This window comes from Pezoporus wallicus, unplaced genomic scaffold, assembly GCF_028554395.1.
Source record: "Pezoporus wallicus isolate ANWC-B61680 ecotype Strahan unplaced genomic scaffold, APGP_CSIRO_Pwel_v1 contig_6484, whole genome shotgun sequence".
NCBI lineage: Eukaryota > Metazoa > Chordata > Aves > Psittaciformes > Psittacidae > Pezoporus > Pezoporus wallicus.
Genome location: NW_026638903.1, coordinates 2,867,501 through 2,893,657, shown reverse-complemented (window position 1 = coordinate 2,893,657; position 26,157 = coordinate 2,867,501). Strand labels below are relative to the sequence as shown.

Sequence of the window (26,157 nt, the reverse complement as noted above, 5' to 3'; positions counted from 1 at the left end):
GTTGAATCACATTATGCTAGTTTTCAGAAGTCCCAAGAGGAAGTAGCTCTCAGCAGTAAGAACCAGGACTGCAGCTCCCCAGCATTCTTCAAAGAAGAGGCTCAAGAAGCAAACAAACTCCATGTAAGACCCTGTGGCCAGCATTTCTGATTGGCAATATTTTTCTAAAGCATTATGGTCTGCCAGCAGGAAACTAAGCTGTTTTAATAGGGCCCAGCACATAGCAAATCTCCCAGATATGGAAGCTTACAGCATTAACAAATGTTCTGAGAAAACTGTTAACTGTAATGTGAAGCAGAACTCACCTGCATTCTCTAAAGGGTTCATTAATCATTGCTCAGTGTTTTACAGCTGGTATGACTTGACCGACATGCCTCAAGAGGACTAATAAAAAAATCTGAATGACCAGTTTATTCTCAACTAAAGTACCCCATCTATTATGCAGGATGTTATAATAAAATGACAGGACCCATGAATACAAAAAATATTAAAAAATAAGGGCACAAAGCAGCATGAGTCCCAAACTGCTGCTATTTAATTTCATGCCAGCACTAAGCGGTACAATAATATGCTAAAAGTTGGGGTGAAGGGTTTTTACCAGCTCTGCAGAACATAATGTATCAAGCAGAGAGTATCTGGTACAGATCAGTACAAAGCCACTTCTCTAAGGGGAAGACAGGCAATTACCACTATTTCCCAAGGGAATATAAAGTGCAATAAACCTGAAGTCGTGAAATCCTACTCAGTGCCTAATACAGTCCTATTTTGTCACTGAAGTCAACTAGGCCTTCTTTTCAGTTGAAAGACAAGTTTAACACATGAAAACCAGCTATGTAATCCCTCTGTTCCTTCAATAAGACTTTTATAAGGATTTGCAAAGAGATGCTCCACTCTACTGTATCATCCCATGCTGAGTCTGGAACCTACTGGAGGCTTTGAATTCTGTTATTGAATTTGTGTCCTTTCTTTCATTTAGGACTCCAAGCCTATCTGAGATTGTGGTCCAAGACTGAATTTTGTTTCAGTTTTCATGTACACAGAAAAGAGGCCAGCATTTCTTGTTTAAATGCTGGGTATTTTGCTTCCGGTTTCAGTAAAGCTAATTATTCAGTATGTTTAGTGGGTCTATTTTAGCCTCAGATATCCCATGTACTCACCTACTTATGCATTTCAATTGCTCACATTACAGTGCCAGCATAACACTGTTTGCAGTACAGGCATGTGAATTGGCTGTCTTCTGCAACTGATACGTCTTCACAGGTGCTCAGCAAACATGGCAATTGAAGAACTGGAGCTTACATGAGGGTCTAAATGCCTTGCCAAAGAGTCTTGGGAAGATACGCTTTTTCAGCAAGTGTACCTAACTTGCTTCCATATACTCTAAGTTATGCATCCACGGTTTTAAAAACAGAGGTCACAAAGCAAAATAACTCCTGCATGGAATTAGCTAAATAGGTTGTCACTCAGTCACATACATTTTGACACTAACAAGGAGGAAGCTTTGATTTTCTTCTCTCTGCCAGGGCTACTACTTTGTCAGTTCTCCTTAGCACTCTAATTAGTTACCCTGTGGTATTGTTTAAACAAAAAGTCAAGCTGACTCTTCAACAGAAAAAAAAAGTCTCTAGGCATACAGTTAACAAGGAAATACATCTTACAATTTCCTTTGATAAAAGTAACTACTGCTGTATTAAAACTTAAACAGGGGAAGTTTAGATTGGATATAAGAAGGAAATTCTTTCCTGTTAGGGTGGTGAGGCACTGGAATAGGTTGCCCACGGAGCTTGTGATCCATCCCTGGCAATGTTCAAGACCAGGTTGGACGAGGCCTTGGGTGATATGATTTAGCATAAGGTGTCCCTGCCCACGGCAGGGGGGTTGGAACTAGATGATCTTAAGGTCCTTTCCAACCCTAATTATTCTATGATTCTATGATTCTATGTTTAGAAAGCAATTGTGGGTTTTTTTTAAGCAACATTAATGTTGCCAGCAACATTTCCCTAAATACATCTGGCTTCCTCTGAAAATTGTGCCATGGATTTAACAAGCTTTGTGCCTCTAAAGCTTTCTAGAACCTGTATCTTCGTTTTCACAGGAGAGAGGCAGTGTGCATTGCTCCTCCATGTATTTGGTCTGTTGCCTTTCCTCTAATTTCAGTGCTCTTTCAAGCTCTTTCAGATGAGCAGAGATGCAGAAGGAATCAAAATAACAAGCTAGATGTTTTCTCATGTTTAGATTTATCCCTAGTTGACTAACAACTGGAAAATGCATCCCAATTTCTGTTTGTGGCTTCAATTGCCTATGTGATACAGAATATGACTTCTAACATATCTGGTGCAAATGCAACAGCATATGTGGGTCTTTTAAGCATCCTAAAGAGTCAATCAGCTTTCAAAGTAAGACACAGACGAGTCCCAGCTGGCAGACATAAAAACCCCACAGACCAAGGAAATGCAAGAAAGATAAGCTTGAAAGCAGCTCTGAGGTCAACACTTCCTCCTCTCCACCCTTTTCCTGCCACCACAGAAAAGCACAACTGTCTGACATGAAGGTTAAAAGTGTTTTTCAGCCACCCAATTCTCAACAAAAATCAGAGACCGATTCTGTGATGTTTGCGCCTGAGGTTGGACACTTGAGGAGTGGGAGGCACCAGCAAAGTATAGCACCATCCAGAAAGGCTTTTTGGCATTGGTGCTAAACCACTATTTTTTTATTGCATGGCAATAAAATACTGTTACCAGCTCTATGTAACTACATAGCATCAATGGACCCAAATGGGGTAGGTACTTAAAATCCAGCGGCTGATGCTCAGACTCCTCTTATTTTAAAAGAATAGCCAATAAAGGAACATCTCTGCATCCTTGTTTTTCAGAAAGATGTGTATTTTGGGTTAAGGTACAGCTGGAATTTCTAGCTGATCTTAAGGACAGTTCTTCAATAAAGCATGAGAAAGATAATACAAATAGAATGACAAAATTTGTATGTATTACTGAGTAAGTCATCTCTGTTTCTATCTTTTGCAGAAGCAACTGGAGTATTGCCTGGAAGGGATGAGAATGTCAGACATTGCTCTGCAGACCCTGGAAAAGCAGTCATGTGGGACAGAGAGCAGGAAAAGGGAGAAACAAGAAAAAATGTGTCAAAGTCAACATGTCTGATGCAAGATGAAACTTTTCCAGTATCAATTTAATAGTTTATAATTTGTCCTTTTCTCTGTAGGACAGCTTATATCCATTATAGTACCCTATTCTAACAATTTCATCAGAAATGGCTAAAGGTTCACTCTCTAAAGAAAACAGGGCTTACACCTTGACAAATAAAGCAAGTAGTGAGTTGCATGTAATTTTCAAAGAAGGCTTAACATACATACAAGACCTTACAGTTCTCCAGCTCTCTATCATGGGACTCTTTGTGTAGTCAATGATGCATTCTACAAAAGTGTAAGTACCTTCTGATGGTAAAGTCAACAAGAGTGCCAATCTTCAACCTCTGCCCTTGGTTATCTATCAGAGTGAATCTGAAGCAACCCCACAGTGTTCTGCAAGTTCCTTCAAACACACAGACAAACCCAAAGTCAGGGTCTACCCCGAGCTGGAAATAAGACAGATCAGTACTTCCTGCTCCATGAAAGAAAAGCTCAATAAACTGACAAGATAGTCACCTTCATTTACATCCTGAATTGTCACCAGGCACCAAACAGTACATATTTTAGTACTGGTAACTAGTTGGAAGGAATTACTGTAAGACACTTATGAGAAGTTGCCCTTTTAATCTCTTTTTTCAAAGTAATTGTCCATATTGACATGCCATGTTGCTCCTGCAGAAGCATAGAGCAGTGGTACTGCTTTCACTCTGAACCTTCTGCTTTCTGTTTCTGGCAAGCATCCTAGATTTTGTAATTTAATATTCCTGCCAAAAGCACTGGAAACATTTGAGATGATACTCATATGATTAAGGACAAACTGTGGATTACATTCTTGGCATTGGTCTACACTGGAAGCCTGCATTTTTCTTGCTGTTCCTGAATATTTGTGAGCTAACCAAATAAGACCACAGCAGAATTAAGAATTTCTTCTCAAACCACCCCAGGATCTAACACAATCCTGCTCTTAGTCTAGGGAAAGTGTTTAGGTCCATTAGATGCTCATTAACCTTGCATATTAACAAAGTGAGAACAGGTTGTGGTGTGGCTGAGGACATGACTTCTACATTTTTTCTTCACACTAGAAATGTGTGCTCAGCCATGAATCCTGCTCCTGTTTTACACATGTAGGAGGTTGGTAACATAAGGACAGCAACAGTGAATCAGACCAAATCTATAAGGAGACAGACTCCCTCCTCTGGCAGTTGCCAATATTGGGTACTTTGGAAAGGAGTACAAAAAAACAGGGCAAGAGTGACTCTTCCTCTAATACACACTAGTGAGATCTGGTGATTTGCTGTTCAGGAACAGCCAGAGCCAGAGGCTGGTTTTGCATCTGTGCATTTAAAAGCCTGTGATTTTCTTCAGTTCCTTTTGAGCCCATTCATACTCCTGTTCCCCATAATAGCCTGTGTCCATCAGTCTATACCATGCTGTGTTAAAAAACAAAACAAAACAAATTGCCTTTGCTTGATTTAAGCCTGCTGCCTGGTAATTTTGATAGGCATCCTGACTTCTTGTCCTGTGATAGAATAATCCCCTCCCTAACCACCCATGGACCACATGTTGAATACCAGGTCATAGGCAGTGGGACCATTATCATCCCTATGTGTTCCATGACCCTCTGATGAGGCAGAGGCTGGATTTAGGAGTACAGAAGGAAACTGAGACAAAACAAAGAACATAGGTTTTATCTTTTGCTTCACTATACCCACAAATTATAGGGAAAACTTTTAGGGGGAGGGGAAAAATACATTGAATCTCAACAGCTTCTGAACTTACCAAATAATAACCAAAGCCTTCAAAAATCCAGTAGGTCTCCCTTGCAGAATAAGCACAGGGGTTTGTTCTTTAAACAAAGAAACTGCTCAAGATAATGAATGACAGCTGTTAGAATTCACCTCCCAGGACTTCCAAGAAGGGCTGGAAAACATGCTAGCTCAGACATTTTTCAAGATCCAAAGACCTCAACACTGCAAAAGTCAAATAAATGTATAAAACTGCTTGAATGCAAGCTGTACCTTACTGAGTTCATGGAGAACTTGTCAAAAAAAAAAAAACTATACAAGAAAATGTACAGCAAAATGAACAGTTTAAGTAATTTGTCTTTTACAAAAGTGCAACTGAAATAACTCAGCTACAGATAGCACACACAAAACATTGACTTTAAATTAGCAAGATACCAGGTTTAAAATCATAAGAATTTAAGAACCTTGCCTATTTCCTATATTGTAAGATTATTATTCCAGAAAAGGCATATGCTCATGCTTTCCAGAAGCCCCAGAATCATCCAGGATATAATATTGCTGTAATCCTGTGACAAAACTGCCCTGAAAATGTAACAGGAATGAGTCAATATGTTTTTAGAGCAGTATCTTCCACAATTCCACAGACTAAGAGAGTATTAATAAATATACATGTTTGTGAATTATCTAGAGAAATGCTACAGCTGTATTAAAAATAACTCAGTTTTCTGTTATACTGGATGGTTCAAAAAATGCTCCACAAGGTTACAGGACTTGATGCACAGTTCTAGGATAGGTTAATATTGTAGGTCCAATATCCTTTCCTTTACTTCTTATAGCTAAATACAAAATGAGAAAGAAATGGATCACAGCAATAGAGAACAGTCACACTGATACCAGGGAGACGCAACAAAACAACTATTCATCTAGTGCATGATGTCTGTATCCTCCACCTACCCCAGTTAATAGATGTAGTGCCTTATTTGTTTAAGACAGAGACTGCAAAAACTTGGATTAAAGCCCCATTTTTAAATGCATTTTGATACTGTGCAGCTCAACTCTATAAACTACGAGACAGCCTAACTCAAGAATCAACAAAGGCAGTAGGGCTCAATGTCCCATGGTTTTCACATGACCACTTTTAAAAATAAAAGCCATCCTCTTACTTTTGCCTTTGATAGGTGAAAATAAGAGAACTTCTTCAAGACTGCCTAAGAAATTTAGAGAGCAAAATTCTGTTTCTCCAGGAAGCAGGCACAGCGCTGTTGTGACTGGTCAGTATCTCACCTTAATGGAGAATGAGGCAGTCTAGAAGAAAGGAAAAGCCTGAAACTTGTGGGAGAGGAAAAGTTGCAGGAGTTTTCTACAACTAAGAGTAGAAAATAGCTCCCTTGTGAAAAGTAAACTCAGGATAACCACCCTAAAGACTTGTGTTTCTACAAGAAACAAAGCCCTTGGGGAAAATCAGTGATGAGCATGTGATAGTCTAGCGAGGGACTTTCAAGGCAGTTTTGAAGAATGGGGGAAGGATGGCACTGAGACAGGGTTCTCAGGTTTATTACACTGAAAAAGAATGAAATTGAAGTACTTAGAAGGGGAAGATAATGCAGTGCTGAGATCAAATATTGTCTGGGACACTCTGTTTCATTTAGAAGCTGAAAAGACAATGAAATCCCACAGAACTCATGACGAGGCATGCTCTGGCAAGAAGGCAGAGTTATAGAAAATAGACAAAAAACGTCTGATGCTGCCGTGGTGTGGCTGCCCTACAACCTCCTACACCATATCAGCATTTCTGAGATCTTTGGTAAGGAGTCATAAAGTTCTTGGCAGACACTAGTATCAGTAAGAAATTGATTCAATAACGCTCACCTGCTCCTAACGGGTTTTCAATTGAAAGCTCTCTAACAGGCTTTCAATAATGCTTGCCTACTCCTCCAATCCATTTCAGTCCTTGCAAGCCACACCACACCCAACAGGGCTCCCCCCAGAGTAGTTCAGCCCACCTGCGAAAACTAACTTTAAAAAACATTAGTGTTTTCCAAACTAACTGTCACAAAATGCCCTCAGAAGCTTCTGCTTAAATCACGACACCTTGCTGTCTGCTCTTGCCCAAAGGACCCCATCTGTATGGTGGTGGCTCCACCTCTCCACTCCAGCACAGTCCCTAGAGTCCCTGCTCATGGTCTTGCCATTAAAGAGCCCAGCCTCATCTTCAGTGTATTTCTGCTTTGGTGGCATTGCCCCGTCCACAGAGCTAGACCCACCTGAGATAAAAGATTAAGAAACTCACACAGCAAAGGAAGTGAAAGTTGTGATTCAATAGATGATGATTTTTCTTAGGCAAGACTAAAATCAGAGTGTTGCCAAGACATTTATTGACTGGTCGTTTAAGGTGCCATTTTTTCAAATGAGACTTGAGAACAGGCAGTAAAAAACATTTGTTTCTTTGCTTTATTTCTCAGAGTCTTGAGAGAAGAAAAAATTGCTCAAGACAGTGGGTTACTTTAGAAATTCACTAACCTGTTGATGAGCATCTCCAGTGTTTCATTTGAGAAACACGTGCATTTCATGGGCAAGCAATGTGTTCCTGACACACATATGGCACGTGGTGACAGTGGTCACCACATAAGGAATTAGTGAGCTAGGATTTTCCACCCTGGTAAAGAGACATCTTCCTGAGTCCTGACGGCATGGATAGGAACAACTCTTTACTGTCTCCTCAGATATGCAAGAACTAGTAGCCATCAATGAAGCTATGAGAAGCTGGTTTCTAGACAAGCCCTACAGACCACAATGCTACTTGCAAGAGGATTTTCTAAGAGGCAGAAAATTCTCAAGGGAGAGTGAATGAGCATTTACAAGAGAGATCTACTGATAGTCACTAACTAGACCACACCAAGTCAGGAAATCCCTAAAATGAAAGCACAATCTGGGAGAGAATCCAGCAGAAGTATCACACCTGTGTCTGCTTTTGGATTTGGCTTACTTTTAGTCAGCCAGCTCTGTTTGCACTTGGTGCAACACTACCAATCTGTTCTTGTGCACATTACAAGGGTTGAATCCCTCCCCTCAGCACCATTCCTGCCCCGGAAGATGTGGGAAGTCCCACCAACCCACCCCTAACTATGCTTCTTGTGCAGTAGAAGCACTTGTACAAAAAACAGATCCCCTTGCTGAGTTTCTCACCATTCTGCTCTGAGAGGATCTCACACCTGCTCTCTCACCATCTCTTCTTGCAGCTGCACATCTGCAGCTTTTTCTCTTGGCAGCCCCATGACCACCCAGTAAGGTCTACAAGGTAGGCATGGAGAATCACAGGCTGAGGGATTTCTAGACTGTTGAAGAGCCTGGATGAGGCTTGCTTCTCCACACGCTGACTAAGCTCCTCAATGGCAGTGGCACCTTCTCCTGGAAGAGACCCATGGCTAACATTCATCATGGCCTGAGCAGGGGGTAGACCACAGCCTGAGCAGACCCATCAATGTTAGTCTCCATGAAGCCACTGCAGCCACCCCACTGTCCCCATGGAGCACATTTGCTTCCTTACCTACTGGCCTGTGAGGAAGGCAGAGCTTTCCTGAGCTTAGACCAGCTGCTTCCAAGAAAGCACCTTCTCAGGTTTCTATGCTGAGGTAACAGACCTCATTCTACCCTACTCTGTTCTGCACTTCATACCCACCCTACAGGAGAAGACTGACTGTATTAGATTTAAACCAATGGAGAAAATAAGGTCTGATAATTAGATCTACTCATTGAAAAACGGCCATCGCAAAACCTGTAGTTATGACTTCTAAGAACTAACAGCATGAGGAAAGAATACCTCTTGACAATAATTAATGTAATAAGCAGTGCTCATCATTAGTTTTCTGGAGGCAATGCAAGAAAAGCAGTTCATCATCTTGCTTCTCATAGAACTCCTGCCTCACGTTATCCCTGCGGTACAGCGTAAGGGTAAGAGTGAGATGGTGCATTAAGCCTACAGTTCTGTAGTTATACAAGAGCTTTTTGAGGACTATAAATCTCTGGAACCCTGTAGCACTGCCCAGATAGTAGTTTCAACCACGTTGTATGTCTGTTACTCTGAAATGGCTGCAAACACAAGTCTTTCAAGACTTCTGAGCTAACTCAGCTGGTCCTTTAGCTTCACCATAAACAACATACCGAATATTCCAGAGGAGAGAGAAGGGTGTGTATTTTGGCTTCTGGGTGAACTTTCACAACAGCAAACATTACATTTAGTCTGTATAAACAGCTACAGTGGCTGCAAGAAAAAAAAAAAAAAATTATGACACTAGGGCAGGGGAGTTGTGTTTCACCGGGACCCTCATACAGTAAAAGAAATAGGGAATGCACTTCAACAGATCACTTCTGCTTGTTCTTTCCTTGGAAGCCTGGGAGAGATGTCATGCTTTGGCTTTTTAGCCTTGATGAAGCAATAGCTATGGTTTGGGGGAAAAAAAATGATGTTTTATGAAGATAGTGTTATGTAATAGTAAATCTGAATGCAGAGATGAAGGAAGGGCACAGAGGAAGTGGGAAAACAACAGACAGACCTCTCATCACAGGGAAGATTGTAACATCTGTCCCAGAATACTAGTATATTTCCAGAGGTTGCATGCAGCACATCTTGTGGCCTAATTCTTAGTGTGAACCTCTCTAGGGCACTCATTCGCTTTGGGTAATTCTACATTTCACTCTCTTTCTGATTTTATTAACTTTTTAAAGGTCATCAAGCATTAGAGGAAGAAAGGCTTTCCTAAAAGCACCTGAGAAGCTTCTGAGCTCTTTCCAAAGTACAAGTAAAACAAGTTTTCTTCATTGTATGTCACCTTATGTAAACTGCAGCTAAGAGTCCAGTTCTTCAAATCTTCTGGAAATCAGTGTAGTCTTACAACCTTCTCTAGAATCATGTTCATTTGCATCAGTAGAGGTTTTGGCTACACAGCAAATCTAACTGGCTTCACTCACTTGAAAAGAAAACACACCACAAGACCCACTACAAGACCCCCACTACCACAACACATACAGGTACGAAAATGGATGACCCACTCAGTGATATAATAATCAAAGTCATTTCGACATGTAATTTTTCAGTCATACTTTACAAATTGACATGGAGATTTCAACAAAGTCAAGACCTTGCAATTTCACCTAGCCAACTAAAAAGGGTAAGGTACATTTCCTCATGCTCAACTCTTGTTCAAGCAAATGCGAGAACCAATTCCAGGTTTTCCTTTGGCTTTGATCTAAGCTCTGAGTGTCCCTTTCTTCTTCCTTCCTTTTGTGTTTCCAAAGAAATGGAAGAGCACAGAAATTTAACAGCGCGTGCACAAGTGAAAGCCCCCACACTCCATACAACACTATGCACTGAAAATGCAGATCAAAATGTGTTTACATTTTATTACCTCTTATCACTGTTGAGTTGCTGAGCATTGCACATCAATATGTGCTCCTATTCTCGGTACTGTAAAGAGAGGTAAACTGAAATAATGTGGTGAAGCACCACATTCAGTTCAAATACTGAAAAGGCCAATTGAGCTACTTGCTGCAGTGCTTTTTTTACCAGCCAACACACTTAGGTTGTACACATCTAAAGAGGGCTACAAAAAAATCTCTCCTGTGCAAGGTGTCATTTTTGATGCCCTGCCTGCTAATTGCACCCTCATACTGCTGCAAAGAGAATGTATATGGCATTTGGCTGAAGTTTCAACCTTAAACTGCTGTTAAAGAGGGCGTCCTTGCAAGGAGTTAACATGAGAGGATTCAGCATGGAAACAGTAGGGGTGTTTGACACTCCTCCTCTCCACCAGAAAGTGCAGCCTAACCACACTTTAGTGTCCAGACGGATAAAGCCTGGTCTGTAAAGTAGTCCTGCTCCTAAGATTCAGCAGCAAGAGCAAGGCACTGACCTGACAACAAGGTTGCAGCAAAATAAATTCTCATGACATACAAGAAAAAAAAATCTATACAGTGGGCAGAAGCCCAGGCACAACAGGGGTGGAGGTTTTCCAAGCGCAGCTGCACAAGGACGGCCCTGTGCAAGCTCATCCAGCCTGGGAACAGCAAACCCCTCAGGTTGGACTAGAGACCTCCAGAGGTCCTGTGCAGCTGAACTGCCAGCTGCTAGCAAAGTTTGCACTCAACCTAATTTAGGAAAAATACTATTAAATGCTCATCAGCATGAATTCATTTTACATGCCCTTTGGCCTTTTCAGCATTTATTTTTTTCCATTATAGTAGTGTGTAAGAAACCCACTCAAAGATGACAGCTTTACTACTGGAAGTGCACAATGCACACTGGTTATCATGAAAATGTTTAGGTAAATCCAGTGATGCAACTAAAAAAGAAATTGAGCTACCACAGCCAGGCCTGGATAAAGAACTGTTAAAACAGCTGCTTAGTACAGCCAAATTAAGCAGACTTACCACAGTCTCTAAGATAATAGTGCTCTTCTCCACCAATCACAGATATCTCCTGCAAATAACAACACCCTCCTTCCCTCACTCCTGCATCCAGTGGGTCTGGTCTCCTGCCTCATCATTAATCCTGTTCTCCAGCTGATGGCAGAAGAGAACCCAACCCAGAGGTCTCCTTCCCGCCCTACTTGCAAAAGCTCAGCAGCTGCACAGCATCCTCTGCTGCCAAAAAGCAGAATCACATCAGAAAGGAGGGACTAAGGCTTCAAGTGAACGTTTACACAGTCATCCCTCCCCCACCTTACCCTACAATAAAGCTCTGGTCCATATTAGGGACAAATCTCTTCACCTTCCACAGAGCCACCCTTGAAACTGATGTTCTTTTGGGTAATACAGGTGCAAAACAGTCCCGAAATACCATAAGCTCATTGTTTCCAAGGAACAGTACCATACCAGAATATAAACCTCATAAGGCTGGGCTTTTGGGGCAGCTGTTATTTTTTTCTCAGCCTAACCATTATATGGGTCTGTGGGTGACAGATAGAAACAGTTAATGAAATAGATCCAGGCGTTATCGCTCTGGCCCGGCTTAAGCCTTGGGAATGGTAAAGAAAATACCAGGTGCTGTTGCCCTGGATGGGCTCAAGCCTTGGGAACGGTGAAGAGAACACCAGGTGTTAATGCCCTGCTCGGGCCTAAGCCTTGGGAACTGTAAAGAGAACTATGAAGGGTAAAGATCGGTTAGCAAAACAGCAGGCTGTCTGCAAGATAAAGCAGGATGTGCATCTCAAAGACAGACCAAACAGTGTGAATATTTGTAACCCTTAGTAGTGTTGCTAAACTGGGACGTAAAAGAGTGGGAGTAAAAGAGTGGAAAGTTACTGCTTAGCACTTAGTAGACTATAAAAGGGATGCGAGGCAACGAATCAAAGAATGCGTGATTGTGTGTAAAGGAAGTAGAATGATATAAATATGCTCTTGTCACACAATAAAGGGTCTTATGCTGGATTCACATGGGATCAGGTATAGCCCATTTCTTCCCTCATGGGTCCTCAATCAATTACAGCTTTAATAACTGTCATTACTTATTAGAAAACAATAGTATGCTTATTACAAAAATCCAACAACAAACCAAACAATCAGTAAACCAGCTGTTCGATTTGAAAGAAAACTATGTTCAGCACAGTACTATCATCAATGGCTGCACTGTTACCTAAATGTTTGTTTGAGGAGAGTTTCTGTTTTAGTTGCTTGCTAAAGTCTTCTGTTATGGGGCTAGTTGGTCTGTTGTACTGCTCCACTGTTGATACAGCAGATGTTGAAGCAGATGAAAAACATAAAATCATTTTAATGGATCTGGTGCCAACATCAGCACCACACACACACAAAAAAAAAAAAAAAAGAAAAAGAATCAAAAATCAACCAACCAAATTCTGGACTGTAAGCTGGTGCTATGCAGTACCTTTCAACATCTGGCTCTACATAACCCTTCTCCTTATTACTTTGAACTCTTATTTTATTAGGAAAGAAAATGTGCTTCAACTTCAGAAAGAACAATGGCGGTATAAGCATGTTCCCTCTCAAACGCATGGGAAGTAGCCCCATTGCATAACCCCATTTATGGTAGTCCCATAAACTAATCAGGTTCTAAAAACACGTTACTACAAGTATAATACCAGTAATGCTATGCACAGGTGATCGATTCCTCAAAAGCATACATCCTTACTCTTGCATGTACATAGACACATAGAAAACGTGCTTATATACGGCGCGGCACGGCACGGCCCGGTACCTCCCCACTCCGCCCCCCGCTCCACCCGACCCGGCCCCCGCGGCTTTGGTGCTCGTCATGGCGGCAGGCGTACGGGTGTTCCGCGGGGCCGCTGCGGCTTTCACCGCCGCGGCACGGCGCCGAGCGCTGGGTTCCCTGTCGCTGGGGGCGGCGGCAGGCCGAGGGGGTCGGGAGAGCCGGCGAGCCACGCTGGCGGCCGCGGGGGCGCTGGGAGGGGTGGTGCTGTGGTTATGGCGGCGTCAGGCCGTGATGGCGGCATCAGAGGAGGACGAGGAGGAGAAGGTGTTGCGGCAGCGCTTTATGGCGCCGCCGGTGAGCGGGCTGCGGGAGCTGCGACGGCGGCGGAGGGAGCTGCGGAGCCGAATGGAGCTGCTCATCATGGAGACGCAAGCGGAGGTGTGTCGAGCTCTGGCCGCACTGGACCCCGGCGCCGCCTTCGCCGTCGACACCTGGGAGAGGAAGGAAGGTAAGAAGGAGCTGCAGGGGATCAGCCCGGGAGCTGGCAACCCGGAGGGCGGCGGCCCCGGCGCAGCCTGACGTCGGTGTTGGCAGGCGGCGGCGGCATAAGCTGCGTGCTGCAGGACGGCGAGGTCTTCGAGAAGGCCGGTGTGAACGTGTCCGTCGTGTTCGGGCACCTGTCGGAGGACGCAGCGCGGCAGATGCGGAGCAGGGGGAAGTCTCTGAAGGCCAAAGACGGTAAAGTGACTGGCGGGAAGGTGGGGTAAGAGACCGGGGCGCATTCACCCTGATATTCCCGTGCAGCTACTCTCAATGCAGTCGGACCTTTGAGCAGAAATGAGGAAGGCTAATCAGCACTCAGTGGTTTCAGTTGCATCGTGGTGCTGCCTAACCAGTGATCCTGAGCTCACTTTCACAGCCTTAAAAAGCTAGGTGTTGGGGTGCTTCTCCCTCCATCTCACTGCTTTAAACAATGTACTGTAGGCTTAGGTTGCTTCTCAACAATGATGCTGTAGCTTAACAGTGAAACTGCACAGGAGTCATGAACCGAAGAGGTGGAGGGGGATTACCACAAAACCTGAAGGCTAAAGTGGGTCCACAAAGAACTAAAGGCTAAAGAGGATTCAACCCATGTTTGCATAGCAGCGGGCAATCGTGAGGGCTGGGGGTGGTGGAAACCCTTAACAGTGCCTTACATTTCAAGTGTTCTTCATCTAATGGGTGCTCTACCATACTGTTGCATTTTAGGATAAATAAAAAGAATAAATTTAGTTAAGCACACAGAGATGTGCGGATGAGAAGTAAATTGCACATTAATAATTATGGTGATCCAACGTAAGAAATTTTCTTATAGTGGAGCAATATCTTGGAACCTAAGGAAAAAGAGCAGTGTTCCTTAAATGATAATAAATTAAGTTATTTGAGAAAACGGAAGGATTTTTTCTATGGGTTTTTTTATTATCTAGGGAAACTGCCTTTCTGCGCCATGGGTGTGAGCTCTGTTATCCATCCTAAGAACCCTCATGTTCCAACCATGCACTTCAACTACAGATACTTTGAAATTGAAGAAGCAGATGGTAAGAATTGTAATCCGATGAAGTGCTATGAAATGTATGACTCCACACGAAGGAAGCGAGACTGCATGGCTCAGCTAAAAGGTTAAGAACCAGCCCAGGTTTGTTCCCAGCTCTGCAAGAATCTGTTGTGTAGCACTGGATCTCTTAATCTCTGGGCCTTTGTGAATTTGTAAGGTCAGTGTGAAGTGTGCTTCTGGTAGAGGGGTTTGGAGTTCATTTTTTGCAGAGTACACCAGAGGTTTCACACTTAAGATAAAATGTAGGAGGTTATATGTAAAACATATTCAAAGATGCAATTCTAGAATTTAGTAGCATAAGGTCTGTAAAGAACTGGTAAGCATACTGTTCAGGATGCATCTCTGCCTCTGAAGCTGGGTGGACATACTGTCAGAATCCGCATTGTGACTTTTTCCCCTGAGTTTCTGTAACTTTCCACTGTCAGAAGTGGGGCTCCAGGTTAGAATCACAGAATATCTCAAGTTGGAAGGGATCCATAAGGATCACAAAGTCCAACTCCCTACTCCTCGCAGAACTACCTAAAACTAAACCATATGCTAGGTGGTCAGATGCTGAAATGCCATCTGTACCTTGTGAACATAATGTACTGTCAGAAGCTCAAAGAGAGGTTTTTTCCAATTATTTTGTCAGAGCATTATGGATCATTTCTAGTCAGTGACTTCCCTGGATTTAATAGCAATGTTGCCTTTCTTTAGCATGCAGCAAAATGTTTCTGGATTCTCGAATAGGAGTTGTCCGCCCTTCTTGTGAAATTGATAGCCTGTAGTCAGGGTCAGTGGTCCAAAATACCGAATAAATATGTTCTGCTGCTTTGAAATTTGTTTTCTGTTTTCCTGAAAGCACTGGTCATCACATGACCTCAAACTCCAGTGTTTCATGACGAGGATAAGAGACACTACTGAATAATGATTTTTGGGTTTTTTTAATTGTAAAAGTAGGTGTTAGTTCTTGGTGAACCACTAGCAGCATACTGCTGTTCAGAACTTTAAAAGAAAAATGTTGCTGCTTGCCTTTCTCCTATAGGAACTAAACAGTGGTGGTTTGGTGGTGGGACTGATCTCACTCCAACTTACTTGAATGAAGAGGATGCTGTTCATTTTCACAAGACACTGAAAGAAGCCTGTGACAAGCATGATATGAAGCTGTATCCCAAGTACAAGAAATGGTATGTGGGGAGAGATGTGCTTGGGTTTCTTTTGTGGGAACAGAAGGTGGCCCTGGATATTGCCAGTTAAGGGTAGTCTTCGGAATAGTAGGTTCTGCTGCCTTTTGAAAAGTATCAGCAAACCCTAATGAAAACCAGCAGATGTTATCCAGGACAAAGTGTACTCTGAAACAATCTCACACTTAGAGAGGCCAGAGTTGTTCGGATCAGAGGGCTGACAGCTAGGATTATAAGTCTACAGCCTGCAAAAGAACTAAACTGACTCTGCAAGACTTTGTAAGCCAGTCTTCCCTAGGCAACTTACAAATTCCTTTTAGCCTCTGGTGTTGAACTAGGACAAGACTTTTGTCCTATGGACTTGGGCAAACTCTGCTTACAGTGAACTCTTGGAAAATGTGCATGACTTCAATGTGAGCTCTTGGCCCAGCACTGCAGTTCTGAAAATCGCCCCACTCCAGTTTTACTGCCTTTAGTCTGACTTCCATGGCCTTTTATTTTTTGCCAGGTAGGTAAAGGAGCCTGTCCTTTATGTAGAAGCTTCTTCATTTTGATGGAGCTGTACTTTTTTTTTCCAGTGATGTATTCACTGAGAGTTCAACAGAATGTTCTCTAAAGATGCAAATACTGAAAGTTCTTCTTGAGAGATACAAATGATAGGATCCTTCACTGTTCACTGGGAGCTTGCTGCTCTGTGTCTGATAATCCTATCTATTACAAGTTGTGGTATCCAAGAAGGAGGGGTTACCCTTTTGTGTGCTACCAGGTCCTGTCTGAGGACTTGAGATAAAGTGGGTGTTGTAGCTCAAATGGCAGCCACTTAGTAGAGAAGCATCTCTTACAACTTTAAGACCACAGTCTTGTTCTCTGAGGAATTTTTGCATGGTAGTTCAGAGTGGTCAGGTTGTTTGCAGTGTAAGCAGGCTATCGATGCCAGCTGCAAGGTGTCGGAGAGAAGGATGCCAATTCTTAATCTGGGGGCAGCTCAGGAAAGGACTAGTTGTGTTCCATGGAAAAAGGCAGTTTTCTCAATCCCAGCATGAGTGTTTCCCGCAAGCAGCAGCTACGTACAGGTATACAGTTATCACTGCTGGAGCAGTGTGGATCTTCTCTGAGCTTCTACTAATTAGCTCCTTTTCCTACCTTTCTCAGAAATAAACTCTTGCTATGTTTACCACGCTGCCTCCTATTCTAGCCTTAAGACTTTTGTTAGCCGCCTTCTCTTTTGTGTTTCTGACTCGGCCTTTTCCCCTCATTTTTCCACTGCCGTAAAATAAAAATGCTGATCAGCCAGTGAATAAAAAGCTTAGGTTATCTAGCTTAGGTTATCTGTTGCATCTGTAAGTCTCTCCTGCTATGACCGTGCCATTTATATCACTTGAGAACAGAAACTGTGGATGGATACACTTACGGAAAACTAATCCTAAAGGAAGGCAAGATTTCCTTGCTGTTGATGGTTTCTCCTTCCTGCCTCCTTTCCATTTCTCCCCTGTGTGAATGCTCGGGGGCATGGCTGTCCGAACAAGCAACTGTAAGCAAGACAGGGTGTGGATACCAGTGAATCAGCTAATTTATAGTAATTGCACACCTACATACTCCTAGTAAATACAAAGGAGATTAATTATCTGCTTGTTGTAGGATAAGCTGCACACAAACATAAACCAATAAACTTGAACATAAGCCATGAAAAGCCACTGCTAGAATGACCCCATCTTCCAAGTTTAACTGTTAAAAAGCCTTTTTCCAGGGAAGGCTGCCTCACTTTTGATTATTTTCCTTACGTGACAGTGACTTTCTTATCTGCCCTTAGGTCTCTACATTTTTTTAGTTTTGATACAGAAAAACAATTATTTTACTAGGATAGCAAAAAGAATAAAGAAATTTTCTTCCAAGTTTAAGCTAATTTGAAAGCTATAGAAATAATTCAGGATTACATATAGTTCTGGGAATGAAATCTAAGAAGAGCTCTTAGTGTGAAATTTCGAAATCGGGTGTACGTCCTTCGTGACGGTAGAGGATACTTATTGGATCAGTCCACAAGGAAGCATCTGCTGTAGTGTTTGATTGTTGCGTGTTTAGAGACTCTGTGGTGATATGAAGCTTTACAGAAACTTTACATCAGAGCTTTTACTACTTTTACTGTAAGTAAGTGCAGGAGTGCTTTGCAGGTGGTGCTGTACCATCTGGGCTCTTGGCAGTCAGTGAAACAGTGGGGCACCCTGCACAGCAGGAACTGACTTCTTGTCAATATTCCACTAGTGCCATTCTGTGCCATGTGCCTGCTTGTATTTCCCTACATTTCTTTGAATATTGTGGACCATATTATCTGCTGCTTCTTCTAGGTGTGATGACTACTTCTTTATCAAGCACCGTGGTGAACGAAGAGGGATTGGAGGTATATTCTTTGATGACGTAGACTCTCCCTCCAAGGAGGAAGTATTCCAGTTTGTGAAGAGTTGCGCCAAAGCTGTTGTGCCTTGTTACATTCCCATTGTGAAAAGGCACTGCCATGACTCCTTCACACCAGAGGAAAAACTATGGCAGCAGCTTCGGAGAGGACGGTGAGTACTGAAGGAGCAGAAGAATACAGAGAGGGTGGATTATGCTAGCAGGTTAAAAAATAAGCTAGTCCTTCATGGTTGTGGGTTTATATCCTGTTCTGATACGGGCTAAGATTGCATGTGTACTCTGAAGTTCACGTAAGAAGTTGAACATTTTTGTGCACAGAGCTCATTTGAAATCCAATGCTAGATTGCCAAAGAGGATGCAAAGAAGGTACTATCACGCCATCGTCTGTATCTCCCGCTTTTCCATGTTGCAGTACAAGCAACCTATAAAAAATACCATACTTTCTCTCCAACTCCTTCAAAAACCAAGAGAAGCTGCTGCTTTGTAACAGGCAAAGGGGGTGGGGGTGTGTGTACTTGGTGCCTTCTGCTGCTGCCCAATGATATGGGATATTGGGACTGCTCCATGACATAAGGACTCTAAGGGTGAAGGAGTCATGTGTCCTATTAAGTAATGAAGCTAAATCCCAGAAAGTCATGAAATAACTGTTCCCAAGAGTACTTTCAGCTAGTTTCATACATATTTATTCTGTTTGGTCTTGGCATTGAAATGCAGTGAACGCTTGGTAAAGGAATAAGGATGCAGAGGAATCTGTTTTTTCTGGGATGTTTCAAAGTGACTGTAAAAGTACTTAAAAGACATTTCAGGATCCTTATTAATGTGAATGTTAATGCTCCTAAAGTTTAGGGACACTGGTAGATATAGTTGTGCTCCTTTCTCTATGTCCTGTTATTGTCTAAGCATATGGAGGAAGTGTGAGTACATATGCTCTGTCTTTAGTTTCTGCCTCTTCTGCAGAGAAGTCTGTGGGAGTGGTATAGGGAAGGTGTAGACACTCAAATTTAGATTACTGGTCTGCAGTAGTTACTCAGGTAAGCATGTATGCTTAATTTGGTGGAATTGTTCACGGGAGTGGTGGATTTTCAGGATCCAGTTTGTGGATGGGATTTAGCAAACCTGCTAAGGTTATGAGGGGAGTAACATCTTTAAGCAGAAGAATCTGTTTGCAGATTATTGGGCTAGGTAAAGCTCTCCATTTCTGCAGCAGGAAAGAACAGATAAGAGCTCCTCCTTTCCTGTGCCTCTGTTAAGTACTAAGACCTCAGTACTGGTTATTAAGATAACCCTTGCTGAATTGTCACTGTTCCATTCATATGCTGACAGCAGAAAACTATTTTGGCTTCTAGCAGTCCCATCCAGCACTCTCAAGCTGGCTGACTTCTGCTTTACAGATCTCCCAAGAAAAGAAAATCTTGTTCTGACCTTGCTGCTTATGTGTCCTCCAGCAGAGGACTGCAGAGTAGAGTTTTTCCTGTAGTCATTTCCAGTTCCTTTAAGGCTCCTTTTAATGTCTGACACCACCACACAAAAGAGTACTAGCATAACCAAGCTAAACTTGGTGTCAGCCTTTCCAGCAGGACTGAAGACTGGGTGAAGTAAGCTAGTATAGCACCATGCAGAATGCTGTCTGTTGACTAGTTTGGCTGCTCTTGTCTGTTAGCTGTGGTCATTACTTCCTGTGCTATGTGGAGCAGCAAAGTCACACCTGCATTCCTATGCACAGGATGATAGAGAACAGTTGGCACCAAACCAGGGCTCATTCTGACGCCTCTAACAACAGAAGGTCAGGCTTGTTTTGTCTGATGTCTGCTAGTTGAAGAAGGCACAATCACCTTCTGGTAGTAAACTTGTTTTTCTGTTCACTCCCCACAGGTATGTAGAGTTCAACTTGGTTTATGACAGAGGTACAAAGTTTGGCCTCCTGACACCAGGATCAAGAATTGAAAGCATTCTTATGTCTCTGCCACTGACTGCAAGGTAAGGGCATACTTATGTGGAGTTGTAGGTAGGCACTGTTCTGACTAAAATACTTGATAGGATTAAAGCAAAGTTACGTCATAGTGTCCAGTCTCTTAACAGTTCATGCCTGATACAAGAACTGGCCAAATACATGCAGATGCTTCTCTGGTCTGCTATGCTCACCCAGTTGCAAGTAATGTGTGACCTAGATATTACCTCACACACAAAAAAAAAAGTATTTTTTGTGCTTAGTACCTCCCCATAGATGTCCCCTCCTCACTCCAAGGGTTTTTGTTAGTAGCTCTTTGAAACCCTGTGTGCTTTTGGCAGCCCTGACAAGCCTGTGACAAGTAGTTCCATAGTTTAACTGTGTGTTGTATGAAAAAGTGTCCATTTTCTACCTGCAGCTGATGACTTCATTTCACTTTTCAGTAACTAACCAGATTTTCTTCCTGTTCATTTTCTCCGTAACAGTTATTTTACAGGCTTCTGGGTTTTGTTTTTTTTTCATTGTCTGTTTTCTCGGCTGACAAGTCCCATTCTTTTTAGTCTTTGTACAGTAGCTGTTCTATACTTTTGACCACATTTGCCACTTTGCCTAGGCTTAAGTTTTCTATGCCCTTTCTGAACTGTGGATAAGGAACAGACAACATAAGCCAGATCTATGTATCTAAGATGCAGGTGTGCTGCTGACTCATACAGTAGCATAATAATGTTTTAGTTCATTATTCCTTTCATAACCCTAATATGCTGTTTGCTTATTTTGATTGCTGCTAAACACTGAGCTGCCCTTTTCATATGATGGACTGTTACGATGCCAAGATCTTTTCTGGGTAATAAAAGTCAACTGAGTCTTTCAATGTGTATGTAACTTTTTCCTGTGTGCATCACTTCAGATTAATCAACAGTGAATTTCACCTAGCAGTTTATTGCTTAGTTTCTTGGCTTGATATGAACACTTTTCAACTGCCTTTTTAGTTTTTAACCTATCTTTCTTAATCTTGCAGTATCCGCATATCCTGTCATTTACAGTACACTCCCCTTTTTAGGTTGCTTTTGGGTACGCTACTAGCATATCTAGCACAGCCTCTATCATGAATTCCATAAACTTTGTTAGTACTTCCCTCTGCCAGGAACACTGACCTGCTATTCCTTGACCATGAAGGCAGTCCTGTTCTCACCATATAGCTTCACCCTGCTGCCAACACTAAATGTGTCCCTTCCCTGGTGGTATAGCACAGTCCTATCTTTTGGTTCCATTGTTGGGATAATCTGGTTTTGCTTGTTTTCATCAATGTAAACAGCTGCTTCACAGCATGAATGAGACCTTCCCCGGGGGGGGGGGGGGGGGGGGGGGGGGTGGAAGGTTGTACCCATTCATCACTTCGTGACTGCTGACACTTCTCTGTCAGGCCTCTCATAATTGCCTTTTCAATAAAAAGTTGTCTCTTATCATCTTTGTTTTTAAAACCAAGATTTAACAAGGACTTGTAGGGCTTCCAGTGTAGCTTCTGGAAAAACTAGGTCTCGTGTCCTCACTGTCGAAACTGTCTGGGTTCCTTTTTTCCTTGTCTTCCTTGTCATACTAGTGTGTCACAAGAGACTGCTAAAATACCTTTGCAAATAAACCTTCATGAATTGTGGGGTAGGGGGCACTGCTCTTCACTTTGTTGTTCCAGCCTTTCCAAAAGCTGGGAAAAAGATGAAGCTAACATTTCTCCTCTCTATTCCAGTATTATTTGTTTTTACGGAACTTAATGATTTGTAGCCGTATCTGTCACCTGATGCAAAGAGCATCAACTGTGTATGTAGCTTCGCATCCTCAGAAAAAGCAGCTCAAGTCCCAGCACAGCTTGGTGCCAGACAGGTGCCAGCCAGCTGAGCAGTCTGACTGAGTTTCCCCTCTTCCTGCAGGTGGGAATACATGCACACCCCGCCAGAGAGCTCGAAAGAAGCAGAAATCCTGGAAGTTCTGCGCAATCCCAAAGATTGGGTGCACTGACATGGATCATGAACAAGATGCAATGCTTACACTGAGCCAGTATGAAAGAAAAGGAATGCCTGCACATCAGCACGTTCAAACTGCTGTTGACTGGCGTTTTAGTACAGCTATTTATACTCTTACCCAGTGCCTTAATAATGATGTAAAATTGCCGTAATTTACAAATACGTGAACTTGTTTGTAAAGATTGATCATCTCATGTTATCACCCCATGTTGATGTTGTCTTCTGAAGGACCTGTGGTGCCCTCACAGGACTACTGTGCTTGCTTAAGAACTTCATTAGCTGAGTTGTTTGACTGCAAAATGGTAAATTTTCCACTGGAACGAAAGCATTAAGTGTGCCTAAATAGCACTGTTTACTCTTAGAAAATGCTGGGATGTGTTAGCAATATTTTAATTTTTTAAGAATCAAGGAAATACTTGGTATGATTTTAAACCTTAAACTGTGCTTTCAGGAAGTTGTGCAAAAGGGATTCTTATTCATGTATATTTTGATGCTTGGAGGTGAGGGATGATGTTTTAAGACATGCTGCAGCAGCATGACTTGACTGATAAGTAACTGGGAGAGTCTGGGTTAGGGTCCCAGTCTTGCCGTATGACTGTGGAAGGCTGGCTGCCTATTTTGAGGAGAAAATCTTTCAGCACTGCTCATTTTGGTATTACCAACTGTCTTAGGCCAGTACTTTTGCCATGAAGACTGGGAACAGACCAGTAAGCTGTTGGATATTACCCCAAAGTCTTTCAAATAAAACTTCAAGTTGCTCCAAGCCCTGGGCTGCTTGTTCTTTCTTTGCAGCGCAAACCTCGTTGTCCATGGGGCAAAGCAAGGGACATCCCGTTCTCCCCCGCCTGAGGAAAAAACAAACACAACCTCCCCGTCGGGGAATCGAACCCCGGTCTCCCGCGTGACAGGCGGGGATACTCACCACTATACTAACGAGGAGTTGGGTATGAATGTGTGACCTTCCTGCTCTCACGTGGTACAATGTCACTTTGGCCAGGTGACTCGTTGGCCTCTTATGACAGAAGTCAGACTTCGTTTGGGGGGTTACTGTGCTCACTTCTGTGCTACATTTCCTCCGATTAAATGGAAATGAAAGAAAATAACATTTATGATTTAGTAAGCCTCTAAAGGGTGGGGAAAAGAAGTGGCCCGTACGGGGATCGAACCCGCGACCTTGGCGTTATTAGCACCACGCTCTAACCAACTGAGCTAACCGGCCGGTCTGACCAGCAGTTTCCGCGTGCTCGTAGCTCCCGCGCTCCCGCGGGAACGCTGACAGGAATGACTTCCCCTAGTGTAACTGCACCCGCTCTTTTTAAACAGTACCCTGACAGGTCGTTCCAGGCACCTCCGCCAGAGCTGTTCGGACATTAACCGGCGTGACGAGAACTGCTAAAATGGGGACCTGTAAAACTCTCGTTTTCTTCTGCGCCCTCCTCCTCCACTCCGCGGCCGGCTCGGTGCAGCTCGGCAGGGCGACACACTAAACACGGACATCAAAAACCCCATGGGAACAACACCGCCATGTTTCCCTCCTCGGCTCCTGGCCGCGAGAGCAACCGGCACACCCCCCACCGCTCCCGACCGCCTCCCTTCCTCCTGGTCACGCCACGGGCGGGAGGAAGAGGAAATGCACCCCGAGAGGGTAAAAGGCAGCACCACCTCCCCGTCGGGGAATCGAACCCCGGTCTCCCGCGTGACAGGCGGGGATACTAACCACTATACTAACGAGGAACGGGGTGCGGGTCGTTCCCTGCCGGCGAGCCCCAGGAGTCCCCGGTGCCACGGCGCTGCGAGCGGAGATGTGAAGCCAGGTATCTGTCCGGGTCCCGGCATCGCAGAAGGTGGTTGGGATCCGTCCGAGAAAGCCACTGCTCTGTCCCGGCCCGGCGACACGCCGTAAAGCAGAGGGAGGAGTCCGGCCATGCCCGGGCTGTCGTGGGCACATAGATGGTGTGAACCCCAGAGCTGCCTCTGAAACTGCAACAGCCAGTGTGGAGGGAAAAGCAGCACGAAAGGAAGACAGGCTCATCTCCTAAACCTGTAATGAGGCCCGTTTTCTACTGTGGTGAAACTACCTATCCTCAGAGGAAAGTGTGAACCCTTCCCCAGCTGGAAAGCCTGTTACAGCACTTGTAAAACCAAGGCATTAAGTAATGAATAAATAAATAAAATTAATTAAAGCAGAATCATAGAATCATAGAATCGTTAAGAGTTGGAAAGGACCTTAAGATCATCAAGTTCCAACCCCCCTGCCATGGGAAGGGACACCTTACGCTAAATCATATCACCCAAGGCCTCGTCCAACCTGGTCTTGAACACTGGCAGGGATGAAGCATTCACAACCTCCCTGGGCAACCCATTCCAGTGCCTCACCACCCTAACAGGAAAGAATTTCCTCCTTATATCCAATCTAAAGTTCCCCTGTTTAAGTTTTAACCCGTTACCCCTTGTCCTGTCACTAGAGTCTCTAATGAAGAGTCCCTCCCCAGCATCCCTACAGGCCCCCTTCAGATACTGGAAGGCTGCTATGAGGTCTCCACGCAGCCTTCTCTTCTCCAGGCTGAACAGACACAACTTCCTCAGCCTGTCTTCATATGGGAGGTGCTCCAGTCCCCTGATCATCCTCGTGGCCCTTCTCTGGACTTGTTCCAACAGTTCCATGTCCTTTTTATGTTGAGGACACCAGAACTGCACACAATACTCCAGGTGAGGTCTCACAAGAGCAGAGTAGAGGGGCAGGATAACCTCCTTTGACCTGCTGGTCATGCTCCTTTTGATGCAGCCCAGGATATGGTTGGCTTTCTGGGCTGCAAGCGCACACTGCCAGCTTATGTTCATTTTCTCATCAACCAGCACCCCTAAGTCCTTCTCCGCAGGGCTGCTCTGAATCTCTTCTCTGCCCAGCCTGTAGCTGTGCCTGGGATTGCTCTGACCCAGGTGTAGGACCTTGCACTTGGCATGTTTAATACTTAAGAATTAAATACCTGTGAAAAAGCTGGAGAGATCAATCAAATTCCAAGCCCTTTGCTTCACAAACTGTCAGTATCTGAGTGCTAAGCTAAGCTTAGCTACCTTCCCCTTTGCTGTTTCAGGTGCCATTAACACCACCTATCATAAAATACATTAATAGACATAAAATGTTGGGGGGAGAAGGTAATAGCTGCATGGAGAAAGCATGTAGATGTATCATGATAATGCAAGAGCTTTCTCAAAACCAGGCAACATTTAACACAGATATTCGCACACTCTCCGCAAAAAAAAACAACATAGCAAAACTGCTGCTTGGAGACTGACAAATACATGGTATGAGGAGATGGCCATAGGTCCGGTGTAAGAAAATCTGGAGTTAGAAAGAAACAGGACAGGAGACACCTGACTGGAAAAAAAAGAGCAGAAAGACACAGATGTGCATAAAGAAACCAAGAAACAAACTCACACACTAAAGGCTTCTAAGTTTAAAAAAAGCATAAATTATCAGTAAGATACAGAGGCTGAAAAAAAATAACTGTGGTCAGGCCACAGAAAGTAATTATTTAGTTGGTGAGATAATCTTTAAGTTTAGAGTCTTAGACTCAAACCGTTCTGTTACAGACTTGTAAGAATCCACAAAAAGCCACATAGCTGAGGAGAGCAAATCTGATGTGCTCCACATTGAATAGGTGGTATTGTTTTTCCTTCTGTGGCTCTGCAGCAGCATTTCTGGGTCACTAATGCTGAGGGTCTCCCAGACTCTAGAGTGTTGTCCATCAAAGAGACCACAGCCCCTAGAAAGCTGGATCAGAAGGTTCTGGGAAGCAGTGCTGAAGCAATACAACCACTCCAGGCGCCAGATGAAGGGTACTCATCATGAACAGAATTTAGGTCTTAAACTCCGGTCTGTCTCAAGCTGTCTTGAAAAACACACCTTTAAAGGGTTTTATCAGGATTTTGAGATCAAGAAACATCATAACAAAAAACTGTAGTCA

At 43.4% G+C, this 26,157-nt stretch overlaps 1 protein-coding gene and 3 non-coding genes across 4 annotated transcripts; 1 reads left to right on the top strand and 3 right to left on the bottom strand.

Moving 5' to 3' along the window:
- The first annotated feature begins 13,151 nt into the window (after nt 1-13,151).
- Nucleotides 13,152-22,388, top strand: CPOX (coproporphyrinogen oxidase). Its single transcript, XM_057413136.1, has 7 exons — nt 13,152-13,565; nt 13,652-13,795; nt 14,524-14,634; nt 15,676-15,817; nt 18,157-18,375; nt 20,096-20,200; nt 22,097-22,388. Exons 1-7 carry the CDS (start codon nt 13,157-13,159, stop codon nt 22,182-22,184), a joined length of 1,218 nt encoding a protein of 405 aa, XP_057269119.1. The 5' UTR covers nt 13,152-13,156; the 3' UTR covers nt 22,185-22,388.
- A 668-nt stretch (nt 22,389-23,056) lies between these two features.
- TRNAD-GUC (transfer RNA aspartic acid (anticodon GUC)) lies at nt 23,057-23,128 on the bottom strand. Its single transcript has one exon. It is a non-coding gene; the product is annotated as a tRNA-Asp (tRNA).
- A 206-nt stretch (nt 23,129-23,334) lies between these two features.
- Nucleotides 23,335-23,408, bottom strand: TRNAI-AAU (transfer RNA isoleucine (anticodon AAU)). The gene has a single exon. It is a non-coding gene; the product is annotated as a tRNA-Ile (tRNA).
- Nucleotides 23,409-23,851: 443 nt separating this feature from the next.
- On the bottom strand, nt 23,852-23,923 carry TRNAD-GUC (transfer RNA aspartic acid (anticodon GUC)). The gene has a single exon. It is a non-coding gene; the product is annotated as a tRNA-Asp (tRNA).
- Between the last annotated feature and the right edge of the window lie 2,234 nt (nt 23,924-26,157).

Excerpts from the sequence above, each read along its gene's own strand:
- CPOX (XM_057413136.1), top strand. The coding sequence starts at position 13,157 with ATGGCGGCAGGCGTACGGGTGTTCCGCGGGGCCGCTGCGGCTTTCACC. Across the intron at positions 13,566-13,651 it reads CACCTGGGAGAGGAAGGAAG|GCGGCGGCGGCATAAGCTGC; the intron begins GTAAGAAGGAGC and ends CGGTGTTGGCAG. Across the intron at positions 13,796-14,523 it reads GTCTCTGAAGGCCAAAGACG|GGAAACTGCCTTTCTGCGCC; the intron begins GTAAAGTGACTG and ends TTTATTATCTAG.